Source organism: Schistocerca nitens, chromosome 3 (assembly GCF_023898315.1).
Source record: "Schistocerca nitens isolate TAMUIC-IGC-003100 chromosome 3, iqSchNite1.1, whole genome shotgun sequence".
Taxonomy (NCBI): domain Eukaryota; kingdom Metazoa; phylum Arthropoda; class Insecta; order Orthoptera; family Acrididae; genus Schistocerca; species Schistocerca nitens.
In genome coordinates, this window is record NC_064616.1 from 633,794,152 (window position 1) to 633,808,223 (window position 14,072).

The window sequence follows — 14,072 nt, forward strand, 5'->3', positions numbered from 1 at the left end:
GACTGACGCGTCACAGTATGGCCTAGGGGCTGTTCTCACCCATCGGTATGAGGATGAGTCGGAAGGACCCATCGCCTATGCTTCCAAGACCCTCAATGATGCGCAACGGCGTTACTCTCAAATCGAAAAGGAGGCACTCGCTATCATTTATGCTCTAAAAAAGTTCACCGTTTTTTTGTATGGTTCTAAGTTTCACCTCATCACCAACCACAAGCTGCTGGTCTCTCTGTTCAGCCCATCGGCATCGCTTCCGGATAAGGCAGCTCACCGCCTGCAACGTTGGGCCTTATACTTGTCTCGTTTTCACTATGAGATTCACTATCGCCCCACGGCCCAGCATGCCAATGCTGACGCATTGTCGCTGTTGTGTCGATTCCCTAAGGTCTCGACACAATGAGTGGCTAGGTGCACGCGAAACTAACGCAGACGGGCGTAAATTCTGAAACAGGAGACTGGATGAAAAACTATAAAGAAAAGAAGAGAGATTGTCATCTACTTAACTTTTAATGATGTTCTTCTTGTTGAAATACATCTCTTGCATAGTAGTAAGCAATTAGCAATGATACACATGGCGCCTTGCTAGGTAGTAGCGATGGACTAGCTGAAGGCTATTTAATCTGTCTCTCGGCAATTGAGAGGAATACGTGATACGTCTTGTCGCAAGCTATGTCGTCCGTACAACTGGGGCGAGGTCATGTCCGTGTCTTGTGACCTGCCATGTGGTGGCGCTAGGATTGCGAGTACACAGTGGCGACACGCGGGTCCGACATGTACTACAGGACCGCGGCCGATTTAAGTTACCACCTAGCAAGTGTGGTGTCTAGCGGTGACACCACATTCCTCCCCCGCAAATCGGCGAACGGTCGTGAGATAAGGCTTCCGCCCGCCGTGGGGAGGACCCCATGGTGACGTATGCGATGAGGTGGGGAGCCTAACAACAGGCGAGGCTGTGCCACCCGCACCCGGCCATTCGGTCCGAGGGGAGCTAGGAAACGCCTGCAAACCTAGTCCAGGGTGCACGTCAACATGAGGTGTTTGCGCACGGAATGATATAAGAGGAGCCGCGGGGTCGACCTCCATGTGGTCGGAGCACCCGACGGGCGAAGACGACATCTGGTCCGGAGCGGGCAAGAGGTCCATGGCGGAGGACGGCTGGTCACGGGAAGCAAGCGGCGGCGCGTGACCCAGGGAGGCGCGAGGCGGCTGCAGCGAAGCGTCCGCTGCTGGCGGCGCCGGCGGCGGCTGCGGCGGCGCGACGCCATGAGGCAAAATGGAAGGCATCGTCGGTAACACCTGGGGATGAGGCGAGCCAGTAGATGGGTCCCCAAGGCGCTGACCTGACGGCTCCGTCGCTGAAAGCAGACGGGGAGCGGCAGAACCCAGGCGACGACAGAGGCGCAGCTGATTGAGATGCCGACGCACCTCACCAGAGGCCCCCAAAACCAAATACATCGCGCGGCCGAGGCAGCGAAGAATGCGCCCTGCGAGCCAACGCTGTGAACCGCGATAGTTGCGATAATAGACAACGTCGCCAGGAGCAAAAGCAGGAGTCTGCCGCTGCACAGGAACCTGATGTGGCGGATGCAACAAAGACATCAGAGTTCGATGAGGACGACCATGGAGCAATTCAGCCGGCGAGCGACCATCGCGAGGCTGAGAGCGATATGAGGACAAAAAGAGCAACAAAGCGTCCTCCCGAGAATGCGACTCTTTCAACTTCAACATCTGCGACTTGAAAGTCCGGACCAATCGTTCCGCGGCACCGTTTGACTGAGGCGAAAACGGCGCGGATGTCAGATGTTGAATACCATTGGCCTTGCAGAACGACTGAAATTCTGCGGACATGAATTGTGGGCCATTGTCGGAAACAATAGTCTGCGGAAGACCTTCAATGCAAAAGATAGCAGACAAGGCTTGGATGGTGGCAGAAGACGTCGTGGAAGACATCCGGACAACAAAAGGAAAATTACTGAAAGCATCGACCACAACCAACCATCGAGCATTCCAGAATGGACCAGCAAAATCGATGTGCAAGCGTTGCCAAGGGGAAGCGGCTTTCGGCCATGCAAAGAATTTCCGCGGCGGTGCGGATTGTTGTTCGGCACACGCCACGCAAGAGGAGCACATATTCGTAATCGCAGCATCGATTCCGAACCAAGTACAGTGCTGTCGAGCAAGTTGTTTCGTTCGCACTATACCCCAATGTCCTTGGTGAAGAAGCCGTAAGACAGAGGACTGTAACGAACGTGGGACCACGACTCGGGATTGATCATTATCGGAACGCAACAACAAAACACCACGTCGGACAAAAAGTCTCTCCTTGTGAGCAAAAAAACGGCGAACCAAAGGATCCTCGATCCGTGACTTTGACAAGGGCCATTGCGTAGCAACAAAACGCAAAACAGAAGCAAGGACAGGGTCAGCAGCTGTGGCTGTAGCTACACGACGAAAATCAATCGGAAACGATGTGACCACGTCATCGGCTTCCGAATCAATGAACATGCAAGCAAGTTCGGAAGAATCGAATGCTTTATCCTCAGCAACAGGCAAACGGGACAACGCATCAGCGTTTCCGTGCTTAGCAGTGGACCGATACAAGATATCGTAGCGGTACTGCGAGAGAAAAAGAGACCAGCGAATGAATTTCTGCGCTGTACGTGGAGGTACAGGCTTGTTTGGATGAAAAAGTGATGTCAAAGGTTTGTGGTCCGTGATGATTGTAAAGTGACGACCATACAAGAAATCGTGAAACTTTGTTACACCAAACACAAGAGCCAAAGCTTCCTTCTCTATTTGGGAATAATTTCTTTGCGCAGATGAGAGCAATTTGGACGCAAAGGCAATAGGGCGATCATGCGAGCCATCCTTGTGCGCAAGCACAGCACCGATCCCGAATTCCGATGCATCTACCATCAACAAAAGGGGTTTTCGGGGATCGAATGGCGTAAGGCAAGTATTGGAAAGTAACGCCGATTTCAACTGGCGAAAGGCGCGTTCGCATTCCGTCGTCCAGACGAACGGAACACCTTTACGGCGTAAGCGATGAAGCGGAGCTGAAATGGAAGAAGCATTGCGCACAAATCGGTGATAATAATTTACCTTACCCAGCACACTCTGTAGCTGTTTTAAGTTCTGCGGTGACGGCAAGTCCTGAATGGCACGAAGGTGCTCTGGACTCGGATGTATACCTTGGGCATTTATGACATGCCCCAGGTACGGTAAGTCACGAGCAAAAAACACACATTTGTCCTTCCTCAAGCGAAGACCATTCTGACGCAATACCTGAAATAATGTTCGGAGATTTTGCGAATGTTCTGCTTCTGTCTTTCCTGAGATTACAATATCGTCCAGATAGTTCGCAGCAGTAGGGACCGACGCACAAATAGTTTGTAAATATTGCTGAAATAAAGCAGGGGCGGATGCACACCCGAATGGCAGTCTTTTGAAGCGATACAAGCCAAGATGCGTGTTAACCACTAAGACGCGCTGGGATTCTTCGTCCACAGGTATTTGCAAGTACGCATCTGCTAGGTCCAATTTTGAAAAATATTTTCCCGGGCACAGTTTGTCAAAAAGATCTTCCGGGCGGGGCAAAGGAAAAGTAGCAGTCACAAGTTGTGGATTCACAGTTGCCTTGAAGTCCACGCAAAGTCTCAATTTTCCGGAAGGTTTGGGCAAAATTACTAAGGGTGAGGCCCAGAGAGAAGCCTGCACTCGTTCAATTACACCTTGAGATTCTAACTCGGCCAATGTTCGTGCGACCTCATCACGCAATGCGCGGGGAACATTGCGCGCTCTGAAAAATTTTGGTTGCGCGTTGTCTTTCAGTTCCAAATGCGCTTCATAGTTCTTAGCGCAACCAAGGCCCGGTGCAAAAATGTCTGCAAAATTCTTCACAAAGACTAGAAACGCTGGCGGAAGGCACAGTCTGATTCACTGATAGGACCTGATTTACTATAGACATATTAAACAATTGAAACAAATCTAAACCAAACAAGTTCACTGCACTAGAAGAACGAAGAACATAAAATGACACAAGTTTTGTCTGTCCCTTGTATGTGGCAAGAAGGCTGCACTGTCCTAACACAGGTATATGCTGTCCTGAGTAACTAGTTAACGTAACATTTGCGGCACGCAATGGCGGGGCGCCCAGTTGTTTGTACGTGTCGTGATTGAGCAAGGAAACTGCAGCTCCGGTATCGAGCTGGAATGGTATCACTTTTCCTGCAAAGGCTAAGTCCACAAAAAGTTTATTGTCTTGTTGACGACAAGAGCGACTGTCTCGTGCAATTTGAACTGATACAGGTCCAGAAGCACTTGCAACTTTACGGGATTTCCGGCGACGTCGACGCACACTTTGGGTGGGACGAACACAGTCACTGTTAGCTAAAGTGTCACTGGACGGGTGGGAATGAACCACATGAATGTCCATGGGCGAAGGTCCACGAGCCTGATTGTCCTGGGTTCGATTCCGGCGCGAAGCAAAGGGCCTGGAATTTGTGTGATTGTCTGATCTTAACTTTTTCTGGCAAACACTTTGTACATGTCCTTTCTTTTGACAGTAAAAGCAAATAGCTCGGCGTGACGGGCAATTTTCACGCGAATGTCTAGTTGCACACCGCGGGCAAGATTTCACTGCATTTGCTTGCTTACGCGGCGCACGTGGTTGCAAGCTAGGCGGCCGCAGCGAAGTCGGGCGCGAGGGCCGCTTAGCGTCCCGTGCAGCGGGCCCGGCGGGCCGATTAATGTGACACACTGCTGGCGAAGTTTCAAATGATTCCTGAGCAAAGTCAAGTGTGTCTTGCCTGTCCAATATGTCTATCACTTGTTGCAGGGAGGGATTAACTAGTTTCAAAATCTGTTCCCGTATGCGAACATCAGAAACGTTCTGTGCAATTGCATCACGCACCATAGTATCTGAATATGGGAGGCCACATTCACAGGCAAACGCACAGTCTCTAGTAAGTCCTTGCAAAGTTGCTACCCACTCCCTATTAGTCTGACCGGCCGTACGTTTTGTACGAAAAAACGTATACCGTTTGGCAACTACATTTACTGTTTCTTTGAAATAGGCATCTAAAGCCGACAAAATTTCCTCGTAGGACAGAGTTGCTACGTCGCGTCGGGGAAACAATTTCACTATCACCCGGTAGGTAGACACACCGACACAAGAAAGCAAAAACGGCTGCCGCTCGTTACCTTGAATTCCATAAGCAGTGAGGTGGAAGTTGAACTGATCGGCCCACTCAGTCCAGCTCTCGTTATGGGCCTCAAAGGGCCTAAATGGCGGTGCGACAGCGTTGTGTGGCTGCGGTAGCGAAGAAGCGGCTGTCGCCGCATCGGTTTGCAGCGCACGTTGACCCTGGACGAGCTGTCCAAGGGCTTCCAATAACGCCTGCGTCTGCTGATTCTGCAAGCGAAAAAATTCGGACAGTACATCTGGAGAATGCGGCGAAGCCATGACACAAGCAAATTAGAGCAAATAGAACACAAAGACTGCAACGTGGGCGCGGCACCACTCCTCGGCGCCAAAATATTGTTGTGTCGATTCCCTAAGGTCTCGACACAATGAGTGGCTAGGTGCACGCGAAACTAACGCAGACGGGCGTAAATTCTGAAACAGGAGACTGGATGAAAAACTATAAAGAAAAGAAGAGAGATTGTCATCTACTTAACTTTTAATGATGTTCTTCTTGTTGAAATACATCTCTTGCATAGTAGTAAGCAATTAGCAATGATACACATGGCGCCTTGCTAGGTAGTAGCGATGGACTAGCTGAAGGCTATTTAATCTGTCTCTCGGCAATTGAGAGGAATACGTGATACGTCTTGTCGCAAGCTATGTCGTCCGTACAACTGGGGCGAGGTCATGTCCGTGTCTTGTGACCTGCCATGTGGTGGCGCTAGGATTGCGAGTACACAGTGGCGACACGCGGGTCCGACATGTACTACAGGACCGCGGCCGATTTAAGTTACCACCTAGCAAGTGTGGTGTCTAGCGGTGACACCACAGTCGCGATTGCCGATGGGCCCCGACCCGGTTTTTGATCGTGATGAACTACTCTGTTTCCACATTGATGAGGCAGAACGTCGTGCGGTCGAGGGTTTTCCCCTTACAGGTTTGCAGGTCGCGTCGGCTACTGCGCGGGACCTGGTCCTGCGTCAGAGCCTCATACAATCTGCTATGCTCTGTCAGCAGAAAACTACTCAAAATTCACCCGATTATGGAGTATCTGCACCATAAATTCATTTCAGTATACTTGACAGAAAGGAACATCACCAATGATGAATTGTTGTTACTTTGGAAATTATGGCTTAGATGGAGGCAATTTAGTCCAACAAAGTACAGCAGATTCTACACTGCTGTGTAAGCAACTCCGAGTATGTATGGGACTTCATTGTTTGCATTCAAAAGGACACTAATTATGGTAGCCACTATCCAGAAGGAACAATAACCTCTAAACCTGTTTTGAGTTTGCACATGATCTACTTGGGAAAGGTCACTGCATTTATCTAGACAACTAGTACACAGCACCACCACGACAGTATGGGCTGGTGCAAATTACCCAGTGAGGATGAGGTGCACACACATGAACTAACCACTTAACAGGTTAACAAAGAAGATCTTCACATTCTCCCAAAACAGGAAAACAGGAAAGGAAATTGAGTGGGGAGGCAAGACTAGAGAGGGTTTAGAAGAAATACTGACTGAACAGGAGACCTTATTCAACAGAGACAAATTCAGACCAGAAGTCAAGACAGGAAGACAAACCAAACAGAAGAAAAACTGGAGTCAAATGGTCAGAGGAGAAGAAAAGAGCTAATTCTGAGAAAATGAAAGTGTTTTATATACAGAAGAAAGAAAAGAGAAATGAATAGTTATTTTGATGTGGTCATTAGTTGGATAAAATAATAATAGTAATAACAAATACAATGGAAGTGGTGTTTAGATGACAAATAAAAAGGAAGTATAAAATGACAGGTAACAAAAATATATGGGAGAAAAGAAATAAAACCAGTTAGTGACATAAGGGAAGGAATCAAAAATGTTGGAATAATAACATGCAAGCAGACCAAAAAAACACAATGGGGAACAGAAAGAGGAAAGGCATAATCTGTTGAGAGTGTATTATGGTTTTCATATTTGCTTCTTCACAAACACTTTAACTAATTTGTGTTAATCAGTTACATGGTAGCTCATGTTAAATATATAATGAATAGAAACTTAACTTTCTTTTTCAGAATGTAAACTGAATGTAGAATTACCTTTATTGGGTAAGCTGGAAGAGGAAGAAGAAAATTTGTGGCATATGGGTAGTCTAGCATTGCTAGATTTATGTACACATCAGTTAGCCAAGACATTAGAAGATCTGCGTCAGCTTCAGACTGAAGTGGTTTACAAAGTGTCCAGTTCGTTGACAGCCATTTTCGACCTTCATCTGGAATGACAGTCATCTAGAGGTGATACTCTGTGATTCACTAACATAGTTGAACACTATATTTGTTAATTTTCAGCAGGAGTTATATATGAATACATAGCAATCAAATCATGCAGTACCTGCAAACACGCAAATAAAAATTAAATATTATAACTCAAAAAGGCATAATTAGTAAGTTAAATAATGTTCTGCGCACCGACCATATATGGGCATATTATTGTGAGCCCGGGTGGCATATTGCAGCAGCTAACAGCAACCGAGCATGGGATGATGTAACTGTAATAATTCAACAAGTCCTTCACAATTTTGTGAGACATGTGAGCTGGCTGAAACAGTGGACTCAGCAGTACTGCACAAATGTGTGCAGCAAGAGGCAAGACAGGTTTCCACGATGGCAGTGGCGGTAATGTTATGTGAATGGGAGTGGTGCATATGCACAACAAGTGCATAAATAGTGAGCATTTTGTAACAAAATTATCCTCAGTCTCACAACTCTACTAAGATGAAGGGGCTGTGGCAGGCAAGGTTGACACACGGAACTGCAATTGAAGTCACTGATTCAAGGCTATGATGGGGCAACAGCTCTAAGAACTATCTGGACTTAGTGTCATGGCACAGCAGGCTATCCCAGGTCTACTCCAGTAGCACATCCAACTCCTTGGGTCACTTCCTGTGTACACCAGCCATCTTCCACCATTGCAGGACTAGTGCCTCATTGTGGTGGAGTTTCCCCATTGTGATGCAGCCGAGGTGCCACCAGGGGCTGCAACAGATATGGCATCGGTGAGTGTACATGCCGCTGGCATGGAAGTCTTGCTGCCAGGTTACATAATGAGACTGCAAGTGCACAGCGGAGTCTCTGCTTCGGTACCATGGGGAATTCAAGCAGCTAGCCCATCAGGACTCATTGGTCAGCTGGTCACTAGCCCAGTGTGCTACACAGTGCAAATGCTTCAATAGAGAACTTCTGTTAACTTTGCAGCCACCTTTCTCTGGAGGCTCCTGGGCTCCCCCCACACCTCCAATACCTGTTTGCACCATTCTGGCTCATTGCCCTCCCTACACTCGGGGGCACTATAAATGGAAGGAGTGAAAGTAATGAAACAAGACAAAGTAGAGGTGCTGAGTGGCCACTAGGTACATATACAAGACTGGAAATGTTGCTAACCTTTTACACACACACACACACACACACACACACACACACACACACAGCTATAACTGACTACACTATGTTGGCACTGCAGCTTAACTGGAGTGAGAAAGGATAGCAATGAAAATGGATTATGCCCATTTCAAAGGAACCATGCTGACATTTGTCATAAGTGATTCACAGAAATCACAAAGAACCAACTCTAAATGGCTAGATGGGGATATGAGCCACTGCCTTCCCAAATACAAGTCCAGTGTCTTATCACTGCAACACCTCCCTCAGTTTGTGATGAGAAAGGATGTGGGGAGGGGGAGTGGGGGATGTACAAAGGGATGACAAATAGCTGGCAGGGAGAGGCAGCAAGCCCATTGGATAGGAATGTGGTGTTGGTGAGCTTGCTCTGGCATAGCTAGCAGAGGGTGTGTGAGGCTAGCAGAGGGTGTGTGCAGTGCACAATGGCCTGGAGAAGTGACTGGGAGGGGAAGACAAAACAGAAGAGGAGGAAGACTGCAGACAGGAAGGTATCAGAGTAGAATGAGTGAAGTGGGTGGGGGGAGGGCGGGAGCCATGGGGTAGTGGTGGAGATGGGTGAGGAACAGGAGTTAATGGACATAGAGACAATGAGGATTGTGGGATTGAAGAAGGAAAGATGTGTATTAAGAACAATTCGCACCTATGTAGGTCACAGAAGCTGATGTTATGGGTGTGGGAGTGGGGGGAGGGGGAAGAGGGGGAGGGGGAAGAGGGGGAAGAGGGGGAGGGGGCAGGGGGAGAGAAGTGGAAGACCCATATCACACGGGTTGTGAAGCAACTATTGAAGTTGAGCATGTTGTGTGCAGCAGTGTTTTCTGCTACTGAGTGCTGAACTCTGATCTTGACAACAGTTTGGAGGTTGGGAGTAGTTGTGCCCTCAGGATCTCCTCACATATTTTATAGATGGGTGGGTCGTAGGATACAATTTGAGAGACCACCTCTGCCCCATTAACACCTGACACTAGATCTCTATGCACCTATATTCTCCATGCCCATGTCCCCTTCATAACCTCCAGCAATGTCCTACTGACTCCATACCCATCATCTCATTCCTTACACACTTCGCAAACTACACCCTTACCCATAACTACTTCTCCTTTGAGGTGAAGACATACAGATGAATAGATGGCACAGCCATGGACATCTGCTTGGCACACTCCAACACCAAACCTGTTACTGGGCCACAGGAAACCTTCCCAACCACCCAAGATCCCAAACTATTTGTTTGGTTCAGGTTTATTATGAAGACACAAGATTAAGATATCCTATCTTTGTTCATCCACAGACTTAACACATTCTCTCCCATTCACTTGACTGGTCCTTCTCAGCCCAGTATGCCACCTTCCTGGGTGTTAACATCTGTGTCAATATAAATTCCATCAACTATCAACAGTACCTCCATTTTCATGGCATCCATCAATCCACAATGAAAAGTCTCTCTCAAAAAGCTTGGCCACCTGTGGACAGTGCATCTGAAATAATGGACAATCCCTTGTCCAGAATGAGAAAGGTCACAGACAGGCATTACTTGCCAAACCTAGTCAGCAAACAGACCTCTTGTGCCACATCCACACATGCCCCTAATATTCCAACCATCCCCATGAGCCAGTTGCAAATGAAAACTCCTTGCTCCCCTTTAAGCCAATATCACCACAAACTGGAAAAGTTTAACTATATTCTTTGCCAGGCTTCAAATTCTTACCATTGCCATGCCACCCATACTCCAAATCCTTTTTCAAATAGGTCACACCCTTGTGGAAGACTCAGGTGCAATATCTGTCCTATGCACCTACCCGGCACATACTATTACAGTTCCATCAGAGGCAAACCTCATCCTATCAAAGGCAGGGCCACCTATGAGAGCAATCACATCATGTATCACCTCTGTCACAACTTTTCCACAACCCTTTATGCAGGCAAATCTACCAACCAACTGTTCCAAATAAATGGACACCACCAAACTGTAGCCACAATGAGAGTTGACCAGCCGTTTGTGGACCGCTCTGCTGAGCACAATACGCTCAACTTAAATGGGCACCTTGCAGTCTGTGTCAAGTGGATCCTCCCACCCCATCCCCAATATCAACTCCTCTGACCTGTGTAGATGGGAACTGTCTTTGCAACACATCCTTGTACCCCACAATCCTCCTGGCCTTAATCTCCACATGCCCTGTGCAACATCCCCTTTCACTCCTGTCTCCATACTCCCCACTTCACTCCCTCTTCTTCTGTTCAATCTCCCTCTACAATCTCCCTCTCTTCAGTTCACGTCACTGTGCATCACGCTCAGCTCCCACTTTGTATCTCATATGCTTGCTAACATTCCCTCTGCCACCTTTCTTCCTTGCACCAAAACAAGTGCCACAGCAGTAAGCCATGAGGCTTGTACTGTGGAAGGCAGCAATTCAAATTCCCTATATAGTCATGCAGATTGAGTTTCTGTGATTTCCCTAAACTAATGAAGGCAAATGCCAGGACTGTTCCTTTGAAATGGACACAACCTATTCCCTTTCCCATCATTTCTCAATCTGAGCTTGTGCTCTCTCTCTAATGACTTCATGGTCAATGGAACATTAAATCCCAATCTTTCTTCTGGCTCTCGCCTCCCATCCTATCTGAAATAAACACTCACTGCAGTTAAGCTGCAGTACCTGCAATATGCATTCAACAAAGGCAGTGTGTGTGTGTGTGTGTGTGTGTGTGTGTGTGTGTGTGTGTGTTTTCTTATGTACTAGTTGTGTATAAAGGATGACATCATCTGCAAGTTTGGTAATGTTTTCATTCTTGTTTAGGTGCCTCTTAACTAGACAATATTTCAACTGTAGGGTGAATAGTTACCTTTGTTCCTTCCATTATCCATATTTCAAAAATCTTTTCCCATTTCCATATTAATAAATAAGTTAGTTAAAGGCAGTTGATACGTAATAGTGTGTAAGGTTACAAATCAAGTGTGCCACACAAAATTGAATTACTCACTACTGAGGTACAAATATGCACAACCAACAAATGACATTTATTTTTCAGATTGTGATATAAAGCGTAAGAAACTGTGGAAACATGCTTGTGATAATCTTATTTGGCTGCTTTCAAAATAAACACTCAGAAGAGGTAAGTAAGGTAGACGCGGCCATTCTACTGGAAAAGTTACTGCTCCTAATCACTTCCTGAAAGGTAACAGTAGAGGTGTTAGAAAAAGGATCTTGATAACTTTTCATATTCATATTTGTGTTAAATAATAATGGATTGGACACAACAGAAAGAATAAAGGTGATGGCTCACCAGAATTGTTGAACTGTTGAGTGGTAGACATGCACAATAAATTAAACGCTTAGCTAAGCTTTCAGGTAATGACTTTCTTTGAAGCTAACACACACACACACACACACACACACACACAGGGCTACATTGAACCAGTGCTGCAGCCTTACTGGGGTGAGGTGTTGTCTTAGATGGAATGAGTATGAAGAAGAGAGAAGGGGAAAGAAGGGAAGAAGGGAGTGGAGGCTGGTAGTTATGGGACAGAAGGGGGGATGCAAAAAGGGCCTCAGTCTCTGCTCAACCCTGTCCCACATCCACTTCCATTACTATCACCATACTCCCCCTCTCCCCTTGCCGTACTTCACACTAGCTGATCCATCTATCTATTAAACTATGCCCACATTGTTTTCTTTGCCGTCTCCCCCTGTTCTATCCTGCCTCCACCCTCCCCTAGTCCACTCCTCCTATTTCATCTGGTACCATGTACAGCTTGCCTCCTTACACCAATGCTATCTCAACAGTGCATGAAATGTATTCACAGTTGCAAATACTGACAACTATGAGCTCTATAATGGAATGATGACAGTGAAAATTTGTGCCAGACCGAGACTCAAACCTGGATTTCTCACTTTATGCGAGTGGTTGCCTTAACTGCTTTGGGTATCCAGGCCATTCCCAAACTTCCATATGTTCTCATTCCTGTGTCATAAATCTGTACTAATACACACATTATGTCATTCCCGTTCAGTGGAAGACATTTTGATTAAAAGTCACTGCCTGATATCGGTCAATAAATACAATATCGCAGTGCCTGTGTTGTTAAGGACAAGGATGCAATGTTCCTTTGCACATGGATGCATGTCAGAAAGAACATTGCATCATTCTTCTTAACAACACAGGCACTGCAATATCGTATCTCATCAGTGCCACAACCTTTTGTCATCTTTACATCCCTAGCTATAACTCTCTCTTCTCTTCATGCTTCTTTCCCCTCCTTGTTTCACACCCACTTTACCTGACATAAACCTTCACACCAGTGGGCTGCAACGGTGTAGCCATGAGTTATAGTTCTGTGATTATTCTGTTGACCATAATTGCAACACCTTGCTAAGATGCGGAACAAATCAGTTTTACAATTATAGTACACTTTATCAACAAAAAATATGGCACTATGGTGAGAATCTCAATGATTTAAGTTATTTTTTCCCTGCATAATTTATAGTTAACTATGTTCAATATCTCTCTCTCTCTTCCTCCCTTCCCCCTCCCTCCTCCCCCCCCCCTCTCTCTCGCTCTCTCTCTCTCTCACTCTCTCTCTTCTATGGAGTAGAAGGAATTGTCAAGAAGATATCATTTCAGTTTTTATTTGAATCTATTAAATTCTTTATATCACTGGGTAGGCAACCAAAGATTTTTATAGATAAATACCTCACTCATTTCTGTGTCACACTAAGGTAAAGTGATGGAAAGTGTAAATCAGTGTTATATTTATGAATGATAATGTTTTCAAACTGTGCTTGATTGTTGACAACAAACTTCATAAAGGAGTAAATACTCTGTACTAGTGTTGTAAGTATGCCTAACTGCTTAAAGAGCTGTCTACAAGAGGCTCTACATTGGACACTATATATTACTCTTGTTACGTGCTTCAATGCAACGAGTACATTTTTCCTAAATGACAAGTTATCTCAGAATATGATGCCATAAGACATTAGTAAATGAAAACAGGGAAAGTAAGTAACATTTTTTTACATTCTCAATGCCAAAGATAAAATCAATGACAGTCAGTTTGCAGAGAGCCAGTTATTAATTTTCAAGAAAATGTTATTTACATTTTCAAGTGTTGCAGTTACTCCGTTAGGTTTGATTATAATACTTACAATGTCATCAAAGAGAACTACTTTGGCTTCTTGGATATATGATGGAAGATTATTTTTATATAATAAAAACAAGAGTGATTGCCAAATATCTATCTTTGCAGTATGCATGTACTGGTTATTCCTCATTCTGAAGATGTATTTCATGGTGTGCACTCCCAGAGGTTCTTAATACAACTGTCTGCATCCTTTTGTGTGTGTGTGTGTGTGTGTGTGTGTGTGTGTGTGTGTGTGTGTGTGTGTGTGTGTAAGGATGGGAAAGGAAGTCGGCCATGCCCTTTCAAAGGAACCATCCTGGCATTTGCCTGAAGC

At 46.0% G+C, this 14,072-nt stretch overlaps 1 protein-coding gene across 1 annotated transcript in view; it reads right to left on the bottom strand.

Annotated features, from left to right (window-relative positions):
• LOC126249689 (lysosomal Pro-X carboxypeptidase) overlaps positions 1-14,072 on the bottom strand; it is a 58,203-nt gene that overhangs the window by 23,270 nt on the left and 20,861 nt on the right. Inside the window, exon 6 of the mRNA XM_049951367.1 lies at positions 7,267-7,439. Coding sequence (XP_049807324.1) covers positions 7,267-7,439 — 173 coding nt within the window. The remainder of the gene's footprint in view (positions 1-7,266; positions 7,440-14,072) is intronic.